This window comes from Lepidochelys olivacea (assembly GCF_965140295.1).
Source record: "Lepidochelys olivacea isolate rLepOli2 genome assembly, chromosome: 27".
Taxonomy (NCBI): Eukaryota; Metazoa; Chordata; order Testudines; family Cheloniidae; genus Lepidochelys; species Lepidochelys olivacea.
The window spans coordinates 14,893,841-14,912,107 of NC_140437.1; the positions used below are offsets into that span (position 1 = coordinate 14,893,841).

An 18,267-nucleotide genomic window follows, 5' to 3' on the forward strand; every position below is an offset into this window, starting at 1 on the left:
TCAGGTGAGTCTTTCTGCTCTCTCTGTATGGTGCTTCAGGGTGGAAATCTACACACTCCAGTACTCTTCACCAGCATGCTGGGCCAGATCCTGCCATGGTTGTTCCTGTCCTGCATTTTTCTCCAGGGAAGGCAAGGTTTGCTATGCAGGGTGAGGGCCCGGAATCGGAAATCATTGTTAAAAAAACCCCATTCAGAATAAGAATGCACTGATTTTTGTCCACAGTAAGCCTGTGCATTTGTTGACAGATACAGCCTCATAGCACACAACACACATCTGCTCCTCTCAAACATACACACACACACAATCCCCCCAGCCCCTTTTGCATTGTTAATTTAGAAAGAAAAAGCAAAATCTTTCCCTTCCTATTTGGGATTCTCCCCCCCCCCCAAGCATTTATAAAGATCTCTTTGTCTGAAGGAAAAATGGGATCTCCTTTCCTTTTACCTTCCAGGGCAACCCTAACCTCTCTCCCCTCCTGCGAAAACACACAGGAAAGGGTTTTCTTTCTCAGCTTGATTAGATTCAAAGGGATCTTTGTCTGGGGATAGGTCCAGCAAAGCCCTCCCCCACCTCCCTTTTGACCCCCAAGACTCTGCCTGGTTTTGTTTTAAACTAGGAGAGACAGATCTGTCCCCTTGGGATGTTTTAATTTTTGGAGGAGAGGCTCCCCTTTGATTTTCCTGGATGGCAGTCATATTTTTTTGCATTGACACATATTTCTCTTTCCTTAGCTCACCTATAAATGCAGAGGGATTTCCTCCCATCCCAGTTTCCTTGAGAGTTTGTATTTAAAAGTGCAAAAAGGGTCTTGAAGGGAACAAACCATCAATAGGGTCAGTCAGGTTGGATCATCCTCTAGGCAGGGCTGTTATTTAATTGGGGAACTCACCGCTTATTTCCAAATAGCATCAGAGACCAGCTTGTTTCTGGGACCTAACAGAATACCTTGCCACCCTCTTCTCCTAGCCCTTGAGTAACAGGGGATGAGTTTCTCACAAGAGCTCTGTAAATACAAATATATACAAAGTGGAGAAAGGAGCCAGGAGTCCACTTAGCTCTGCAATAGAGGTTGTGCTTATAACACCATAGGACATTTAGTGGAGAGATTTACCATGTGCTACACATGTACTTAAAATATATTGAAGATCTACACCTCTAGATTGCTGTGTATATATATACATACATACATATATACACACATATATACATATACATATATGTGTGTGTATACGTATATATGTCTATGTATGTATGTGTGTATAAATCTATATGTGTGTATGCATCGTGTCTATGTGTCTATGTATATCTGTTAGCCAATACATATATCTTAGGTGTAGCATACACCACATTAATGAATATTTTGAGCTGAGCATGATATTAATATAATATCTATTAGATAGAGAGATAGATGCAAAGGAGAGGGAGAAGAGTAAAGGATAGATAGAGAGATAGATAGAGAGATAGAGAGATAGATGTTAGGAAGTTATGGTAACTGAATGTGTTAGGCTCTTCCCACAATTCTGTTCACCCATGTCAGGTATGCCCCAGCACTTTGCAGAGCTGAAATCAGCTCTGGCGTTAGAAAATAGGAACTCTGTCACAGCCAGGACACATGAATGGTGTGTCCTAGCACAGGTTGGGGGGTACCTCTACCACCGCCTGCAGTATCCAAAACCGAGAGAAGTAAAGCCCAGAACAAAGCAACGAGTTAAGGGACTGTTTCCAGTTGCTGGGTTGGGTTTTAGAGATGAGTAAAGAGTTCTGTAACTTGTAAAATCATACCGTACCCTAAATCATACTATAAACACTACTAGCTGAAATGCGTATCTTTGAGGCACACTTTGTGTCTAAGACGAACATGCAGGGAAAGAAGAATGGCTTCCTGGAAGGAGGGTCTGCATGTCTCCTTCTCATATTGTAAGGCTTTGGACCATACATTTGGCTAAGATGGCTTCTTGACCGTTTTTAAGAACCAAAGGGCTACACCTTTTAGCCAAGAATATCTGTACCTATTTCTATGCGTGTGTACAAACATGGGTGTATAAACATCCCTAAACATCTAAAACGCACGAGTGCCTGTATACACGTGTTTCATGTGCACACACATTGTGCGTGTTTCTTTGTTTGATATATACCCGCCTTATTGGATGGGCTATCACCAGCAGGAGAGTGAATTTGTGTGGGGGGGGTGGAGGGTGAGAAAACCTGGATTTGTGCTGGAAATGGCCCACCTGATGATCACTTTAGATAAGCTATTACCAGCAGGACAGTGGGGTGGGAGGAGGTATTGGTTCATATTCTCTGTGTATATATAAAGTCTGCTGCAGTTTCCACGATATGCATCCGATGAAGTGAGCTGTAGCTCACGAAAGCTCATGCTCAAATAAATTGGTTAGTCTCTAAGGTGCCACAAGTCCTCCTTTTCTTTTTGCGAATACAGACTAACACGGCTGTTACTCTGAAACCCACCTTATTGTGTCTTAAAACCTGTTTAAAACATTGTCCCTCTTATTTATGCTCTGGGCTAAGGGAGGGGTGTCAACTCTGGCAGAGTTCAAATTTGAATTTTCATCCTTCTTAATATTCAAAGAGGGAGAAGGTTGAGCTGAATTGTTTCAGCTCCCAAAGAAATGAGGAGCTGGGTCGATTTACACCAGAGAGTGATCTGTCACCAAGGGCTATTCGCTGAACTGACCTTTTTCTCCCCCCAAAAGAGGTTTCACCCGCAAGTGCGGAGGCTTCTCTTGAAATAATCCAGGTGGCAGAGTTGGTTTCTTGGACTGGGAGTTAAAAACCAGCAATCAAGGAAAAAAACAAAGTCCAAACCAAAACCCCAGCAGCCAAAACTCTCTGCTGCAAGGGAGGATGTATTCAAAAGACAAATAAAAAGGAAAATATATTTCAAAGGGAGGCAGGCGGCACAAGGAACCCTACTCTGCTGGGAAGTCTCTCTGCCCCTCCTTAGCATCCCTGGACACACAGAGCAGGGCAGAGTCTCAGCTGGGGTGTGTTGTCCTAACTCCATGGAAAGCAACCCTGGAGTGGGGAGGGAGAGCTCAGTGGTTTGAGCACTGGCCTGCTAAACCCAGTGTTGTGAGTTCAATCCTTGAGGGGCCATTTAGGGATCTGGGACAAAAATTGGGGATTTGTCCTGCTTTGAGATGACCTCCTGAGGTCCCTTCCAAGCCTGATATTCTATGGACCCAGCTCATCTTGCGAGTGGTTGCACCAAAAATAAATGAATGCATGAAAATCACAACGAAAACAAAGGGCCCCACCCTGACTTATTGAGCCGGGAGCCCTTGAACCGGAGAGCCTCGGTTTGTTTATTTATTAATCCCGAGCTTGTAAACGAGCCCAGAAGCTTTGCAGGCCATATTTCTGCAGAGTAACTGGCTTCTGAGAATGGGCTAGGCAGAGAGACAGATGACTATTTGGCTTCTGCGATTATAGGGTGATAAATTTGATGGGAAGCCCCCAGAGAGCATTGTTAATCGGTCTATTACCAAATGAAAAGGGTTTATTCCTCCTCCCTTCCCTCCCGCTCCCTCCCTTCCCTCCGCACCACCCCCATCCACCCAAAAAGCACAGCTGGATGTTTAAACGTTGGGGGGGGGGAGGGTGCCATTCTCCCCGAGCCCAGCTGTTCTCATGCCAAGAGTTCACAAAGTTCAAACTGCAAAGATTGGAGGGGAAGATAGAGAGAAAACTGACACCCCCGGTTTGCCCTATCGCTAGAATAAACAACTGGACTTTCCAATCCTGCCACCTCCTTATAAAACGCAGGCAACCCCCATGGAAGAGAATGCAAGACCCTGTGTGAAAGGCAGCTGTAATCTCGCCCAGAGCCAGCTCGCTCTATAGGACCAGATTCTCAGCTCCCAGCCAGGCACCTAAACAAGGGGGCAGATTTCCCCCAGGGCGCCCTGTGCCCCTTACAAGCAGGGATGAAATCCTGGCTCCATGGAGGTCAATAGCAAAATTCCCACCGGCTTCCCTAGAGCCCGGATTTTACCCCAGGTTTCAAAAGAACTCATTTTGGAGGGCTGGGAGGGGTGAGAAGATTTCTTCTATCACCTAAAAACGGGGGGAGGAGAGATTATTGGCACAGTGTTCCACAGAGCCCATGTAACTCCTTGCTTCCTGGGAACCTTTCCAAGGGGAGAGGGGTGTGTGAAGAAGTGGTCGGGTTTTCTCCCACCGCCCCCATTCAAACTAAGGAATACTTGCAAATACTCTTCCACTTCTCTTATTCATCAGCGGTGAAGCTCTCCCCATCTAGCCCTGACCCTACAGTCATTTCTCCAGCTAAATGCCCCTTTAGGTCAATGGGAATTCTGGCTAAAACTACAAGAGCCTGGCTCTTAACCTGCCTTAACCCGAGTAAAATAATTATAATACAAAAATCACATCCCAAATTTTGGGTGGGTCCCCAGTTCCTCCCCACCAGGATTCTGCCTACATACCTAACCCCTTGCCCTGGCCTCAGGAGCTAGGCTGGGCTCAGAGTGGAGACATACTTTAGCCAGATATTTCCAGGAATGGGGTCAGATTTTCCAAAGACCCCCTCACACAAACCGCTGCACTCGTGTTTAAACCTGGCCCTGAGCTCTTATGGAGAAAGCTGAGCCCAGGCGTCTAGGGTATACACTGATGTGCCCGTCCATAAAATAGCCATTTAACTCCCCAAAGAGGCCAGGGGCCAGTTACATTTTCATCCATGAAATCTCTCCCAAGGCCCCTTTGGAGTGTAAAGGTGCAGTGATTTAAATACCTGACTAGGGATTTAAATACATTCTTGAGGCCCGACAGATTTTTCTTCTCTTGTCCTCTGTAGTTCCTGCGATTTCCCCTAATGTTATGACAACTCCTCTCCCCAGTAGTTCTGTAGTGAAAACAGCTTCCCTCGTGCAAAGTCTGGGGAGGGGTTTGATCCTGGTGCCATTCAAATCAACAAGGGCGGTGGTTTGATTGGGTTTGATTTAATTTTATTCTGGGGAAGTTTGTGGGCTGTTGTGTGTATGTGTGAGCCTGTAGAGAAAATCCTGGCCCCGCTTGAAAACGATGGCAAAGCTCCCACTGATTTCAATGAAGCCAGGATTTCGCCCTCAGTGTGTTTTTTGTGTGTGCCTCGAGGAGGTGTATTTCCGAAAGCCATCACAATGGCCTCTTCTTATCTTAATCTTTCGTCTCCTCCCTTTGGCCACGGCAACTCTCAAAGTAGGGAGCAGGGGATTAGCTAGAGCAGGATTTCCAGGGACCTATGATCTCCCACCTATTAGGAGACCTTCGTGGCTGTTAAAGACATTCGCCTATCAGTGCCTGTGTGAACAATAGAAAGGGGCTTGCACTTTCCAGGCCAGGGGTTCAGGTGGAGCTAAATAACCAATTTAGGACAGAGGGAGTTTGCGTTTAAAAAACAAACAAGGTTCTTTCTGGACTTGGACAGACGCAAGAATCGAGTCGGTTTTAAACAAGACACCTCGGTTTCAAAACGGGGAGCAAAATCATAGAATCATAGAATATCAGGGTTGGAAGGGACCCCAGAAGGTCATCTAGTCCAACCCCCTGCTCAAAGCAGGACCAATTCCCAGTTAAAATGGAGCTGTGTGTAGCTGATCAAATTAAACTACCCACCTCCCGCATCAAGCCCCCTCCCCCAAACAAACAACAACAACAAAACCTCGCTCTTTTCTTTGCTGTAACCTGATGCACGAATGCCTGTTCGTCTCTGCTGCACCTCGTGTCTCCCAGGGCCTTTGTCACTATCAACCTTAAGGGCTTTAATTTTTTTTCTCTCCCTCTTTGCACCTGCAAAAAGCTTTCGCCGGGAGAGCATGTTTAACCCTTCACCCACCAGGGAAGCCAGCAGCTGGGAGAAGGGACATGATCCGAGGGGTTAGTCTCAAAAGCAACAGAAAGAGACCAAACTAAAACTCAAGTCTGAGAGCTGCAGCAACCCAGAAGAAACACCCCTAGATAAGAACGAGGCGTCAAGCTACATCTCTGCTCTTATTACCTTCATATTAGGGAAGGACAACCCCTAATCCATGTTTGGATGTCTGTCTGTCTAGCCTTCCCTCTGGAGTCACTCTCTATTTTTGGAGTCTAATCTAACCTATTATAAATGTGTGTTGTCCTCTCCTAAGAGGGCCATTTTTTGTAGATCTAGTATTTATTATTGATATTTACTTTCTGTTCAGCCCTGGATTGATAACCTGTTTCCAGCATGGTTAGGCTTTGTTGTTGTTTGAGTGTACCTCCACGTGTAAGTAGCCACGGATCAGAACATCCAAATTCTTGTGGGCTCTTTATATTTCCCTCTAAGTGATTTTTTAATGGGAAGTTAAAGAATAATTTAAAAAAATATGTCGCATGAGGGCTAAAAGCAGCAGTCCTTAACTGATGCCAAATGGGAGGTTTTGCCATATTCTGGATTATGGACTGCAAAAATATGGCCCACAACGTTACATATTTCTCTGTAATTTACCACTGAAATTGCACCGATTTCCTGCCAGGGTCTGATGTTATTTCTTTTTATGGCGTGTCATTTCAGTGCAAGATGCCAAGTGTCCTAAGCAATGTATTGTTAATCACTGTAATGAATGAATTACAAGAAATCTCCTTAATATTTCAGATGGATTAAAAAGTCTTAACGATCCCCTGGAAAGGGTCGAAATAAACATAAAATCCGCGAGCGCTTGAGCTGTTCAGTGCACAGAAGGGGCTCGACTTATGTTTGTAAAAAATAGATCAGAGGAGGCATTTATTTGCAATATTCCTTCGGCCAGGGGGAGAAGATTTTTGTTGTTTGCTTGTGTGGAGAATTTTGCTTTTCAATTCCTTGATCAGGGAGCAGATCCAAGGGCAATGGCGAAATAAATAATAATCAAAAACCAAAAAAGGCGCAAGAAAGCGTGGTGAGGGCTTTCAGTACAACGTGGAAGGAACAGCCACACCCTAAGAGGTAGGACATGGGCATCATTTGTCCTTAGCGGTAACAAACTATAGTCTAGTCCCCTGCGAGGCTTCTCGGTCTAAACAAGCACAGAATACAAATCGGTTTGCACACAGGAGTAACAAGCTACAGCCAGTTTCCTTCCATCGTTGTGCTCTAGTTAGTTCTCCCCTAACTCCGCCAAATACCGTTCTTAAGGTTTCTACTCAGAGTTTTAAAAAACGATTCTGAATGAATTTCTGCTTTATATATATATATATATATATATATATATATATATATATATATATATATATATATATTCCTTATATATATACAGCTTGCCCAGTTCGGACTGAGGAATGTTCCGTTTTGGAGGAGCTCAGCTCTGAGGACAGCTGGGTTATTGTAAGTGTTAAGCCAGAGGCCAGGCTTTGGGGTTTGCAGCGTTTTGTTGTTGGGAGTTTAAAAAGTTCCTGGCCCGTCTTTGCAAACCCGATTCCAGCTACGGAATGAGGACAGACCTTCACCACCCCGTGCCCCTTTTTCATTTCATTTTGCTGGGTGTATGTTTTCCCATATGGACTCATTTAGGCTGATTTCTCTCAATTGCTAAAAGCATCCACTCTACCTCTTGATATGTAACAGCTGAGAGAGCCTCAAAAGTGTAATTGTTGGGTTGGTTTGTTTTTCCTACCTCCAGGAAAAGTTTGCAGATACCTTAACAAAAAACTATTTTATTTTTTAAAAATAAGGCCATATAGGAGTTAGAAAGACCCTCATAACTCACCGTAAACCCTTGTTCAGTCTCTTCTGTTGACTACATGTAAACATGGTAAATTGAAAGCCTTTATAGTGACATCTAATCCCTCAAACCCCCTCCTAGCTTTATCCTCTCTCCCTCCCCCTTGCCTCCACAACAGATCCTAGATGGGGTGGTTTAGTCTTTTTCTCACAGCTTGCTGTTTTCCTGAGCCCCTCCCTGAGCTATCTAATTTATCATTAACGACCTGACACTAAACTAAATAAATGAAACTGCCCCCTACAATTTACCTCCCTTCCTTGCCCCTAGCCCATATATTTCCCCAGGAGCCTTTGACTTGAAATATCTGAAAATATTTCCTGAGGGCTGGTGGGTGCATTCTCTCCTCCTCCCCCAGCCCTCCTCCCTTTCCCTTGGGAAGTTGTGTGCAGATCATTAACATCCTTATTAAATGACCCCCTTAAAAACAAAAAAAGATAAAAACAGTCCTGGGGTAATGCCGCTTGGATGAGATCTGAGGCGAGCCTGCCACTCGGAGTCAGCAGCGTTCCCGGCCCTTTGCCCGGGTTGGGAAACCGATCCGGATCCCTGGATGTTCCCGAGCTTTGCCTTTAGATGTGAACAGGCTTTAAACCGGGGAGGGGGAGGAATAACTTTGACATTGACTCCTTCGCTCCGCGCATTGGAGAAGGAAAGTTGCAAGGCAGTTTTAAAGGAGGAAGGGGCGCGGGGGAATCTTTGCTGGCATTTATTTAGACTGTGGGGTTCACCTTTTTTCTTTTTTAAGGAGCAGTGTGAGGATCTAGCCGACCAAAGAGCAAAGGATGATGGCGTTGTATCCCAGTAAATGCATAACCCTGTCAAGATTTGTGGGATCCCTGTTTCCCGATTGCCTGACTCCAGAGCCCCCTTTCTACTGAGAATCAAAAGAATTGGGTGGATGTTTTCCAGGTCAGAATCTGAGGTTCAGAGTTTGTATTGGCAATATTATTTGAAGCCCTTGCCAGTATAAAAGCTCTGTGTTTTCTTTGGTTCTTAGCTTTATTGTTTATTATATTTATTATTACTGGGGGGGGGGGCTGTTTTTGTTTGTTTGTTTGCTTACATTTGTCGCTGTTAGTCTCGGGAGCCGAGATCTTTCGCTCTTTGGTGGGTTTTCCGGGGGAAAAGATTTCACTCATTCCAGACGAGGCAGCAAGTCCCCTGGCCCTCGAAGAGAAATTCCTAGATGGGGAGCAGATTCTGTGAGTATTCGTGGCTGGCCTACAAATCAGGCGGAAGTGGCTACCGATTTGCGATGGCATGTTTAGGGGAAATGTTTCATTCAGGCGAGAGAAACCCTTGCATAAACGGCCACGCACTCACGCACACAATCCATCAGACCCATGCAAGCCAGACACACAGACACAAACTAATCAAATGGACCCCCACGCTCCCATAAAACCATTCTCCCCCTCAGGCATCCACATGCGACAGGCAAGCACAGATCCACATTCGTCTCACAGTCATATGCGCACGTAGACACAACACGTACAAACACAACGGAAACACCAGCAATGGAAGGGCTGGCTCATGCAGAAAACACACACAAGCCGCTCTTTGTACACACACCACACACCCAAATATGCGTGCACACACAAACAAAGCAAACACCCTAGCCTATGCCTATACCTCCGGTGTACACAAAGGAGCACACATGTCACACACTCACTGACACAGGCAAACATCTCCTATAGGCACGCACCTCCAAGTGTGGGCACACAAACACACCCCCATAAACAAAGCAAAAACCCAGAAATATATCCACACACCTTCTGCCTACTCACAAACCAGCGAAGCACACCGTCCGTCCCTCCCCTTCCCTAATACACAAATCCGGGCCATATACAATTTAGCTCTGTAAAAAGATATTTATTCCTCAGCCTAGATTCCATATTGCACGCAGGGAGTAACACTCTTTCATAGTCACATACTTACAACAACTTTAAATAAATAAAGTTACAGTAAACCTTAAGAAAAAGTCCAATATACGGTTGGGGGGGGGGAGGATATATTTTTAAACGTGTTTCAAACTGAAGGGCGGGGGGGGGGGAAGCAATCAGAGGAAATGCAGTTTTGTGAAGTTGGATAAAAGTTCATCACAGCAGGGGGGGGCAGTTTCAGACGTGGCCAGTTCTCTGCCTGATTCTTGTAAGAATTCACGAGAGGTAAACGCCTAGATTATAATTTCCCTTCAATCCTTCTGGGGATAAAGTATAAATAAAGAGAAACTTTATCTATGGAACCAATGTCCGGGCGACAAACTTTCCCACCTCTGAAATGACACCGATTCTCTAATTCATTGGACTGGGGGACAGTGTGTTATTATTGACAAGTTGTTGGTGGATTGTTGTTTTATCCCCTTTGCCAGGAAAAAGGGAGAGCTGTGCCTTTAAATCCTGTGTGCAGAACTCCCCCCCCCCACCACCCCTTTTTGGATTGATCAGCAAAGCAGGTCAAGTCTAATTTAACCCACCTCCATTCCTGCGGAGTTCAAGTGATTTAAATGAAAACCGAGAGCTTGCTCTGTGCTCTGCTCCCAAACTGCATATCCAATTATGCAGAGGTAGAGCAAAGGGCCCAACCTTTGAAAACCCAGTAAGCCCCCATCCTCCCCCAAATAAACCCTTAAATCACACAGCATCCCCCCACATCCACACTGAGATTTTCCTGAGTCTAAAACTAACTGCGTTTTGGTAAAAAAGCAGCCAGAGTTTATAAAAGTTTTGTAAACAAAAGGTGTTGTTTTGGATTGCCCCCTCTCTGGTCCAGCGCTTTTAGGAAAACAAAATGGCATAACAAAAAATCGGTTCTTCCCCCTTTTGCACCCACTTTGGAAACAAAGCGAGGTTACAAAATTTATTATCAAGGAGTCCTGTTTAGCTTCAAGGACTCCAGGGTTGCAAACTGATTATTTGTTGTTCCAAAATACAAACATCCTCTCCAGCATGCCAGTCCTCCCATGCCTTTTGCGCTCGTGACTTCTATCCGGGAGGTTTTGCTTGTTTTCCATAAAGCACCATTTAATCTTGTTATTATTATTAAATTATTTATGTGTTTGTGTGTTTATTTATTTTGAAACCACACGATATCAAATAAGGGCTGGGTTTTCCTTTCTATTTTTTTGTATTGCATTGCAACAAGGCTTTTTTAAAAAACAAAACAAAACACCCTTTTGGGAAGGAAATGGAGAATTGCTATGAAGCTTATTTCACGTTCCTGGCTGGGATCCATTTCTTTGCAACATGTAAACAAAGAGTCGGGGGAAAGGTATTTCTTTAGCACAGAGCAGGGGGTCTCTGTGGCTTAAGTATACAAGGTGTGCGTGTTGTGGGGAAGAGAGGAAGTTTTGAGGTATATTATATTATATTCACAGCCTCCATCACATTATACAATGTGTGTGTATGTGTGCATAGACAGTAGCGCGTGTATGCAATCTGTGTGTGTCATATGTACACAGACACAAACACACACATATATACCCACACACTTTTTGAGGTGATTACATCCCAGAGAATATTCCTGAGTTATTTGTGTTACTGATGCTTGCTGCTTTAGCAACATTGATAGCTAAAGTGTCTCCTTTCTGCTCAGTTTATCCAGGCTAAAAAACAAAAATTCTCTCTCCTTTTCACTTCACTGGGAGCTTTGCATGCCCAAGGGTTTCAGGACCAGGCATATAATTAAAGGAAAACTAGCGAACACGTTCGGATGGGAGCCTGGCATTCCCAGCAGCCATGCACCTCTTGCAGACTTTTTGAATATTTTAAACCGGTCTCTCTCTCTTTGTGTGTGCGTCTTTGTTGACGTTATCCCAAGCTCTTGCATAAACAACAGTGGTTTGCAATTAACAAAAGCCACAAATCCGTTTGCAAATTCCTCCCCCTTCCTCCAAAACAAACAAACAAACAAACAAACAAACCCTGGAAAACACATTTCAAACAATCTGCTTTGGACCTGGCAGCTACTAGCCCAGAAGCAAAATGTGCAGATTGGAGCAGGCGTTGGAGAACCGCCTTCCCCTTAAGACATTAAAAGGAAAACAACCAAGATTATTTCTCTCTCTGTGTGTGCGCGCCTCTTTCCCTCTCTCCTGGGCTTTGCTTTTCACATCCCCTGTTCGGGCAGCCAGGACGCCCAGCTCAGTCTATGTATGCGAAGAATAAAAGACTCCATTTTTGTGCGCCTGTGTCCATTGGAGACAAGGACTCCGTCTGCTAGAAAGAGGTTTAAAAGCAAACTGCACAAGGGAGAGAGACGTCCACAGAATAGGTATTTCTCTCTCGCACACAGACAGCAGATTTTTATAACCTTCCACAGTTATTGCACAGGCATAGGAGGAATCCCACCCATTTTGTTAAAATGGAGACAAAAACCCAATCAATGAAAAATGCAAAACAAAGAAAAAATGTTTTTAGCATCAAAATAACTCAATATGCCTAAGAGAAACCAATAAATTATTCGAGAGAAAATATTTTTGGCCTGTAATGGATATTTTGTTCCCACCAACGATGGAATGACATTAAAACTCTAAATCACCAGTGGCCTGGTTTGAATATTTGCTTTGATTATAATTCTATAATGAGCCACAACTTTACTTTTCTTTCTTTCTTTCTTTCTTTCTTTCTTTCTTTCTTTCTTTCTTTCTTTCTTTCTTTCTTTCTTTCTTTCTTTCTTTCTATTGGAAGTAAAACCCGATGTATACGATGTGAGCTGGAGTCAATTATAACAGTACGGGGGGGGGGGAATTAAAACATTCACACCAATGTGTTGAAAGTGAGGGAATCGCAGGTTCTCAGACGGTGTCAGATCCGCGTTTTGTTGAAAATATTTTATGCTGGAAAAGAGTGGGAGAAAAACAAAACAAAAAACAAACAAACAAAAAAAAGCCCTCACAGTCGCTTTGATTTGTCTAACATTTCCAAAACTGAACAGACTTCAGAGCCAGTTGAATTTTGATGTCAGAGAGGGGTGAAATCAAATCAGAAACAGTCGAAAGGGCCACTGGTTTGTAAGCAGAGTTAGACTGAGATATGATTTCCTTTACAGACAAGAGAAACTTTCTCTCAACATTCTTCTCCGCATTCCACTTTGGAGCTTAATAGAGATCAAATTGTCCATCTGTACTTTATTCCTAATGCTCCTGGCTCCTATTTCTTGCGCCTATAAAGCTTTTACAGGCCTGCTACCTTTAGGCTATCCGACTTAGGGTATCCAGCAAACAACTCTTTTTTCTTTTTAATTTACATGCAGAAGTTTCCAATAACTTCCTCTGAAACCCGCCTGTTTTCTTTTTGCAGACAAAACTCCCTATTCTTTTTAGTGTGTGTGGGAGGGGTTATGTTTTTTTTTCTCTTTGGTAGATAAAGTAGATTATTCGGTTTAAATAGCTGCTTGCAATTTTTCGTATGAGACTGATTAATGCAAAAGAGGGGGTATTTCTTCTATAAGAGAGATCATTCTTTCTCTCTGCATGTGATTATTATTTTAATCCAATGCATGTATCAAGGAAAGGAGGAATTAGATCCATTCTTTTCTTTCTTCAGCTTTTTTTTTTTTTAAGAGAAAGCTTTGATGAGATCAGTTTAATGTGTGTTGGGATGACAGCATTAAATTCTCCCACAAACGCAGAGGAAGTGGGAAGGGACAATACATTTAACTTGGGGTGAATGGGAAAGGAGGGACAGTTCTCCTTTAACTTGGAGAGGGGAAGGAGGGCAGGACTCCTTGAACACTCCCCCGCAATATGCACATTTTAGTCCAAATCACCCTGGTTGGAATAAACCACTGAATGTAAAGGGGGTGAGGTATTCCTCCAGCTGACCTGTTTGGGGGGCGGGTGTTTTACTTTCGCACAGAACCCCCGAAAGTTGGACCCCCCAAAAAGAAATCATGCCACAACCAGAGTTGAAATCACTTTCCTCCCCCTCTCCAAATTCCCAGCAGTAGATATATGTGGCCAAGGTTTCCTAATGTGATTTGGGGGGGTACATTTGATTGGGGAGGTCAGTCACCTTAAAGGGCCCTGGGGGTGGGTTAGAAGCTGGGGTGCTCAGCCCTTCCTGAAAATCAAGACGTCTCCAGTTGGGCACTTCAGATCCCTAGGGTCTTTGGGATTAATCCGGTTCCCATCTCCCTCGCCCCCTCCCTCAACTGTTGCATGTAAACCTGGCTGGCGAACATTCATCCGGCCTCGTTTAGAAACCCTCCAGGCCACAGCCCCGGAATTTGAGGCTGGGGGGCACAGGGAGGGCGCTGCCGCCCACCTGCCAGCTCCACAGCGGGTGCGTTTTGGAGAGCGCGCAGGTGTTCTTTACGCACAGGGAGGCGGCGGGACGCAGATCCCCATCCTCCCCCACTACCAGGGAAGGGGTGCAGGGGAAGTTGCCCATGAGGCTGAAGGAATTCCTGCCTGGGGCTGGCCCGGCGCTGGCCAGGCGTTTGCAATGGGCCTTTCCCTTTTGGGCATTCCTCCTCGGAGTCTTTTGTGGCCTCCCCTTACTGGAGTTTTGTTGCAGTTCTGCCTCAACGCCTCTGGCAAGGCGTCTGCGCTTGGAATTCCTTTCCGAGCCATTGCCTTTCAAAGCTTTGTTTGACAAGGGGCTGGGGCTCGGTACGCTTTTGGAGCCCGGACATTGGAGCTCGGCCGCTTTGCACGGCTCTGTCTTCCCTCCGGGCCGCAAACTTTTCCCATCCGCGTTGAACCCTTTTGCATAACACCACAGCTTGGATTGCCTGATGAGCCTGTCGAAATGCTCCCTCCTGGGCTCCCCTAAGGCCCCCTGGGGAGCCGGGCTGAGGCTCCCTGCGAATTCCTGAGCTGAGGGCGGAGGAGCTGAGCCCAGGGCTGGCTCTTGGGAAGCAGATCCCCCGGCTAGCGCAGCGAGCTGCCTCTCTGCTTGGTCACTGGGGCCTAACGAGGCTGCATTGTTCGAGGCATCTTTGTGCAAATCCTCCCCTTTGGCGCAGGGCTCTGTCGCCCCACGGCCTCCCGCCTTTTGTTGTGGGTCCCCCACAGGGTAGCTGCAGCTCGGGGAGGGACGGGAGGAGGGGGCCTCCGGCTTTGCGCACACTAGCTCTGGCTGCTGCTGCGGAGCCCCGGCTCCCAGGGCTGGAAGCGGCCTCAAACTTTCCAAAGTTGACGCTCGCAGAGTCCTGGCCCAGAGCTGCTGGGACAGGAGCAGGAGGTTGGGATCGGGACGCAGGGCTGCTTTGTGGGGCTCCGGGAGCCTCTCGTCTCCGCTGGGCTCTCTGGGGGGGTGGGCCAGCTGCTGGAACCTGGGCAGAGCCGCCTGCCTGTAGCGGGTGCTCTGCACCGAGTCCCCGCTGCACAGCGAGCTGCTCTCCGACTCCGAGGAGCTGCCTTCCTCGCTGCTGCACGACGTGTCCCCCTCCTCTTCCTCTTCCTCCTCCTCCTCCGACGAGTCGCTGGAGGTGGCCGGGCTGGAGCCCCCGAAGTCCAGGCTGGAATCCGAGTCGCTGGAGTAGCCGGCCGAGGTGCCCTGCCTCTTGCAGCCCGGGAAGAGGCGGCCTTTCCTGGCCGCCCCCGGGCCCTTCTCCTCGGGGAAGAGCCCTTTGGAGCAGCAGGAGCCCCGCTTGGGCCTGCCGGGCTCCGGCTGGGGAGACGCCTGCCCGGCTCCGTGCGCCCGGGCTGCCGAGTGGAGCCGCTGGAGGTCCTGGGGGTAGGCGCTCAACACGCCGGAGAAGAGCCCCCCGCGTCCTCCCAGGCCGTAGCCCTTCTTGCCCCGGGTGGCTTTGTCATAGTTTTGGAAGAGCCCGGCCGGGGCGGGATGGGGTGCGGGGGCCAGCTGGGTGCAGATCCCCGGCTCCTGGGTGCAGTAGGGGCCGGCTCCGCATGGGGACCGCAGCGGCTGCCGGGGGCAGTCGAACAGATCCGCGGGGCCCGGCCGCAGCAGCTGCTCTCTCCTCTTCCTCTTCCTCCTCCGGGGGCTGAGGCTCTTGCAGGAGGTGCAGAGCGCCTCCAGGTCTGCCTTGGAGATGAGCGAGCATTTCACCGCTCGGGTGGGCACGGAGTTGATGGCTTTGAGGGTCCGGAGCTCCCTGAGATCGCAGCGGCGGCTCTTGATCTTTAAGGTCTCCATCTTCTTGCTGATGGTGGTCCTGGGGATATCCTTAAACAGGTCGCTGAGGACCTGGGCCAAAGCAAACATCTGTGTGCCATTGATCTGTAAGTATCCCAGGTTTATCCCTTCGATTTCTTGATAGCCAGTCTGGAATTCCCCTGGCCTGGCTTCCCCGTTGTAATCCATGGTGGCTGGCACCATTCCGAAGGTCCCTTCGCAGGTCAGGAACATGTTGCAAGGAGAATTTACTCTGTGTCTTCCCCAGGGGTCATTGGAAAGAAGGGCATCTGCGTTCCCACTCCTTGATCACAAACTCCAACCCACAAAAAAAGGGGAGAAGAGGGGTCTCTGTGTGTGTGTGTGTCTGTTGGGGGGAAGCTGCAAAGCCGTCGATTTCCCTTTCAAACGCTCCAGTCAATGATTCGCAACATCTTCCAAATACCCAGTTCCTCCTCCGGCGCTGGGGCTAGATTTCTCCCCTTCCCCCTCCCCAACCAAAAAAGGCAGCGAGAGAGAAAGAAAAGTAAAGAAGCCAAACATCTTGCCGCCTTCCAAGACTCCCCCCGCCCCCCCCACCACCACCACCTTCCGCTTCAAAAATAACCTCCCTCCGAAAAGAGACCAGCCAGCAGGTCCCCCTTTTGCTGGGCGATGCCAGCGAGATGCTAAGCAAACAAAGCGGTGGAGGTGGTGGGCTAAAAATGGTACCGCATGGAATCCTGCGGGGGAGTCCCCACCTTTTGCTGGGTTTGCTTTCTTAAAGACAAGCTCCCGGCGTACAGTATATGGTAGGAAACACCCCACCAAATAATTTCTCAAATCTGGAAGCTGATTGGGCACGTTAGCCATGTGATGTCATAAAACCCCAACATTTCACACACACACACACGATGTAAAACACTCATAAAAAAAAAAAAAACCTTTCATTTAACAGCCACGCTGCTGCCAGGCAGACAAACATCGAGCGGTACACGAGCGTGTTGCAGGATAAGATAGGTAAAGGCAGATTTGACCCTGCGCCTATATGTATAATGTCTGTGTATACGCACACAGCCCTGACAGACAGATGTGCGTGTCTATATAGATATGCATGCAACACACACCCATTTAGAGATCCACTATTTTAAACCGCGTTTGCTCCGTTTTCGAGGTAATTTTAATGCTATCTTCCTTGTTACGCAATCACCTTTTTAGCAGCCGTGGGTGTAGCTGTGTGCAGGTTTATATGGTATTTATTTTAGCCTCTTTATGCGGAATTGTTTTAGGAGATTTTACCGTTTTCTTTTACGTGCCATTTTCCTAGGTTTTCAGCCAAACCTGTTTTAAAAAAAAATTTGAAATGTTACGGCTCTGAGTTCAGAGGGGTTGGCTCTGTGACCATTCATCATTTGAACGGAAGTAGAATGCTTGTTAATTGCCAATTACGATATTTATTGTTGTGAATGATGAGAGCCTTGGTAATAATCATAATTAATCATAACAAGCGAAGACGGGTTTCTTTCATTTTTGTTTGTTTGTTTTTTTTACTCACCCATCTTCTTTTCTTCATTTCTCATCTTTTTCTTCCAAACGTCTGGATTGGATTGGATTTATTTACTTACGTTTAAAGAATTAATGATTCTGGAACGTGGCTTAACTTCTCATGGCAAACGTAAAATCCCAAGGTTTCTTTGGCATGTGATGGCCTGGCTCCTAGTGACCCTGATCCATCCATGCTTCCCCAAAAGGAGCATTTCTGTCGCCGAGAGAAAACCCCTGGGTTTCTATTGTCCGATCAGAACCCACTTCTTTCTAACCCTGAAAGCTGCTCGAGCTATTTGCCTGACGCCATGGAGGTTAGGAAAGGAACTGGAACTCTCTGTCATAGGCCACTTATTTGGGGGGTTTAGTTACCCTGGAAAATTTTGAGAGAAGGGAAGTCCCAGCTTTACAGCCGCCTTTAAATGAAAAGTTTTGTTCATTCGTTCCCTGCTTTTTGTTCAATGTTCACTGTGAGTCATTTAAGAATAATCAAATAAATTATTATGATTATTTATTAAGTTGAAGCTGCATGTGTGATCGACCACAAATTATCTTCATTTAAAAGCAACCCTCCCCCCCCCACCGGAGGGGGTGCCACATTCCTGGGTATCTGTGTTGGGGGGGGGGGGAAATGAAAATAAACCCAACGTAGTTTTTAATTTGGGACTGATCTCACCTGATTTAAATGTACTTTGCGGATCCGTTACTTAAAACGGTACAAACCCCCACATCCTAAGCAAAGACCTTGCATTTTTTAAACAGAAGTCACTATGGGGGGGGGGTGGTTGCCTTTAATAACACACACACACTCAACCAAAGGAATGGCCCTGCTAAGAAAAGAAAATGTCACATTCTTCACGTCCCCTTGTGTTAAAACACCACATTTCAGCCCCGGTTTCTACATGCAGGGAGTTTCCTGT

At 46.5% G+C, this 18,267-nt stretch overlaps 1 protein-coding gene across 1 annotated transcript; it reads right to left on the reverse strand.

Moving 5' to 3' along the window:
* Positions 1-12,419: 12,419 nt before the first annotated feature.
* On the reverse strand, positions 12,420-16,290 carry EPOP (elongin BC and polycomb repressive complex 2 associated protein). Its single transcript, XM_084615609.1, has one exon. It carries the CDS (start codon positions 16,055-16,057, stop codon positions 13,940-13,942), a length of 2,118 nt encoding a protein of 705 aa, XP_084471735.1. The 5' UTR covers positions 16,058-16,290; the 3' UTR covers positions 12,420-13,939.
* Positions 16,291-18,267: the final 1,977 nt, after the last annotated feature.